General features: G+C 47.6%; 1 protein-coding gene across 1 annotated transcript; it reads right to left on the bottom strand.

The window, feature by feature from the left end:
* Window positions 1–400: 400 nt before the first annotated feature.
* LOC129677362 (PRAME family member 12-like) lies at window positions 401–3,086 on the bottom strand. Its single transcript, XM_055608017.1, has 3 exons — window positions 2,800–3,086; window positions 1,755–2,345; window positions 401–977 (listed from the first exon to the last, which is right to left on the bottom strand). Exons 1-3 carry the CDS (start codon window positions 3,084–3,086, stop codon window positions 401–403), a joined length of 1,455 nt encoding a protein of 484 aa, XP_055463992.1.
* Window positions 3,087–3,488: the final 402 nt, after the last annotated feature.

Here is a 3,488-nt window from a genome sequence, read left to right as displayed (position 1 = left end):
TGGATGTGAATTTGGCACTGACCTTTGTCTCACTAACTAGACACCAGTGTTTTTCCATTCATTGTGTCATGGAACCCTCCAGACCCCAGCAGTGAGGGTGATAACCAAAAAAGACCCCAGAGGGAGAACATCAAGTTTTACACTTGCAGGAAAAACCACTGGCAACAGTGTCCTGACAGATGGACGCTTAAAGGCAAAACTGTCTTTCTGACTCCACAAGATCCCTGTTCCCACAGTCCCATTGTTCTCCATGTCACCTTCAGAATCCTAGATCCAGCTCTCCAATCATCTGGATACTAAAAATTTGAGCAAAGTCTGAAGCCACAAGCTCTGAGTTCCCAGCATGAGAGATGTGTCCCAAGCCTTCCATTGCTTCAAATGCAGAAGTTAGTTTCTCTATTTATTGCCGCCTCCTCTGGCAAAGACAAGGTCTGAATCTTCGGCCATAGACACAGCGCTCTCCACATCTAGGGCACATATGTGTAGCAAAGGAGATGCACTTGGGCCACCTTATGGTCCTGAGTCTATCTATTTGCTCAGCACAAAGTTGGGTAAATCTCTCTGTGGAGACATAACCAAAGTCGTCATAGCACTCGAGAGGGGCAGGGTACTGTTCCACATTCATCTGGCTCCAGTTGGCTGTGTGCTGCAAAAGGTCCCTCAGGATGGGCATGGAGAAGTCATTGCAATAGAAAATGACCTTGGCCAGCTGGGAGCACTTGCTGAGGGCAGGTATGAGCACAATGAGATGAGAGTCCTTCATCCTACAACACTTCATGTCCAGGGACTGCAAAGTGTCTGCCACATTCTCTAGGAGGACTTGGAGAGGCATAAGATCTAAAGCCTCTAAAACCACACCTTTCATGTCCAGATTTTTCAGCTGAAAGAGCTTTGAACACTCAGAGATGTAATTCAGGTCTGACTGTGAAATGTAGCAGTAAGTGATGGAAAGGGTCTCCAATGGTGTCATCAGGCACCTAGGGATAGACCAGTACGTTACTTTCTGGAAAATAGTGTTGGAGAGTATGGGGTGGCTTTTACATTTACAGAGAAGTAGAAGCAGCCCAGTGACCCAAGGTAGATTCATGGGCATCATTTTAGATGCTTCCTGCAGAAATCTCCTCTCTTAAGACAAACTGACACTTCTTCTCCTGGCCTCAGTCTCCAGCACAAAACCATTTCAGCCTATGAGCCCTAAAAACACACATAAGGAGTTCCAAAACACGAAAGTCCTGGCAGGCTCTAGGGACACGTCCTGTGTGCTCACTGCACTCTGGATCCCATCAATGCCTCTGCAAGTCACACTTGTAGTAATTTAACATCCTCACTATCCCCATTGTCCCAGGCACTCAGCTCTACTTAAGCTCAAAACCTGTCACCCATGGGGAATTTGGGAGAGACTGAGGCTGTTCTCACAAACCTGAGTTCAGAGCTCCCCTCAACACTGTGCTTGTGAGTCCACCGATTCTTCACTGCACTCTCCCCTTCCTCTTCCCTTTCCATTGGATTGGGTGGGCATCATTCCAAGAAGAATTACATCCCATCCTTACCGAATCTGACCTTCAGTTTTCTGATTCATTATAGTGCATTTGACACTATGATTCACTATACACGGAATCAGGACATAAATTCTGTATTCAAGGGGTGCTAAATGTTTGTACCCACTGACTGGCAGGCATCATGAACTACTAACCCTTACAACTAAAGAGAAAGGTCTGCTCTGGTAGCTAACCCAGCTCTCCATCCTTGCTTACCTGAGGACCCGTTTGATGCGGTTTCTGAGAAAGTAGACCCTTCTGAAGGAGAGGTGCTGGAGACAGTTGAATCTGGAGAACTGAGAAATGAACTTGTTGATACACTTGTCTTCCATGTCTGTTGTCCTGTTGCCAATTTTGAAGACATTCTTGGAGACGGGTGCCAGTAAGAGTTTGTGAAGATTTCTCATCTGTCCCAGGCAAGGAGCAAACCGTGCCAGCATAAAGATATCCCACTCTGTGTTCAGTTCAAATTCCCGGATGTGCTCTGGATGAAAAACCTTCAGGACCTCTTTGATAACGTGGACAGGCTGAATCCAGATGGTCATTTTCATACAGCAGAACTGGACAGAGTCCTTTCTCTGTTGGGCCCACTGCAAGAAGCATGTTTGTTCTTCATCTACACTTGGCCTGAGGCAAAGGTCAGCTACCACCTTCAGGCACCGCCTCAGTGCATATCTGGGAAGGACCTTCACTACTTGCTGCTCATCTTGGTTCTCTGCTGAGCAGTCACCATCCTCTACTCCAGCCCATATGTTCCAAAATTCATGGTGCTTTTTCCTCAGGTCAAGAACCTGAAGTTTTCCCCTCCTGTGGGTAAAACATGTGAAGTGTCAGCTACATGGCAAGATGCCACACTGACTCAGCATTTCCTCCACATCTCTAAACTCAGCTCTAACTCCTGGCAAGGTGGGTGTTTTTTCAGCATCCACTTCCCACTGTGCAGAAGCTTTCCCTGAGCTGCACAGGTAGCCCTGGTAACTTTCCTTGCTGTAAGTAACTCAGCTTCCCCTAAGTCCCATTACTAGTGATTGGGGGAGGCCAAGGAAGACTGATTTTCCTGTGTGGCTACATCTGCTCTAAGCTCTGATATAGGCAACAGTCCTTAGCACAAGCAAAGTACAGCTTCCAAAGGCCCTGTATCCCTATCTGATGAACAATCAGGAGCCTCTTATCCTCTCAAGAAGAAGCCATTCTCCCTGACCCCACAATCACTTCCCTCTTACCCATGGGCTCCATTCTACCATATTTGCTTATTGTTTACCTGGGGTGAAACTTTCTTCGCAGCCATGTGTCTACTCCTGCTTGAACTGCCTGGAAGGTTTCCAAGTCAGGGGTCTTCATCAATGCCCCCACAGGGAGACAGGGAAAAGGCCAGGTTGCCACCATTGCCTTCACAGTTGTAGCGTGTCTGCCAGTCAAGGCCTCCTTGAACAGTGCTGGCAAGAGTTCCATGGGCAGTTTCTCAAGAGCTGACATATCCAAGGTCTCATCTCTTAGCAGAGCCTGTCTTGCCAGCTTCAGGAGTGTGGGTGGAGTCTGACCAATCATCCTGGAAGGTCTTCACTCAGAAGGATCTTGGGGAGGTATTTAGGGGAGAATACATTCTCAACATCAAGTATAGAAATTCCCCTCACCATCACAGGAACCACTCAAGGTCAGAGTTACTGCACTGGCAGTGGTGGCGACATCAGTTCAATCCATTGTTCTCAGTGGAGGTCTCAAAACAAACTCCCTCACTCATAGTACCAGGAGCCTCTTACAAGGACATCCAGGGTTACACATTCCCCAGTGTTCCTTCCAACCTTAACCAAAGCCCCAGTCAATCCCATCCCCACTGGGCAGAGGTCCCCAGCAGTCTGAAAGATGGGTACCATCCTTGTGTGCCAACCAGACATAGATCATGTCACAAGTCCCCAAACACAAAGCATGGGAAATTTACACACACAACCT

The sequence above is a fragment of the Psammomys obesus genome, unplaced genomic scaffold (assembly GCF_907164565.1).
Source record: "Psammomys obesus unplaced genomic scaffold, mPsaObe1.curated_primary_1811, whole genome shotgun sequence".
In the NCBI taxonomy this organism is placed as follows: domain Eukaryota; kingdom Metazoa; phylum Chordata; class Mammalia; order Rodentia; family Muridae; genus Psammomys; species Psammomys obesus.
The sequence above is the reverse complement of the archived record's forward strand: the minus strand, read 5'-3'. Positions and strand labels throughout refer to the sequence as shown.

Bases quoted from the DNA above. Each gene is read 5' to 3' on its own strand.
- LOC129677362 (XM_055608017.1), bottom strand. From the start codon at position 3,086: ATGATTGGTCAGACTCCACCCACACTCCTGAAGCTGGCAAGACAGGCT. The intron at 2,346-2,799 runs GTAAACAATAAG...TTTTACCCACAG, and splicing joins CGAAGAAAGTTTCACCCCAG to GAGGGGAAAACTTCAGGTTC. The intron at 978-1,754 runs GTAAGCAAGGAT...GTCTATCCCTAG, and splicing joins CGCATCAAACGGGTCCTCAG to GTGCCTGATGACACCATTGG.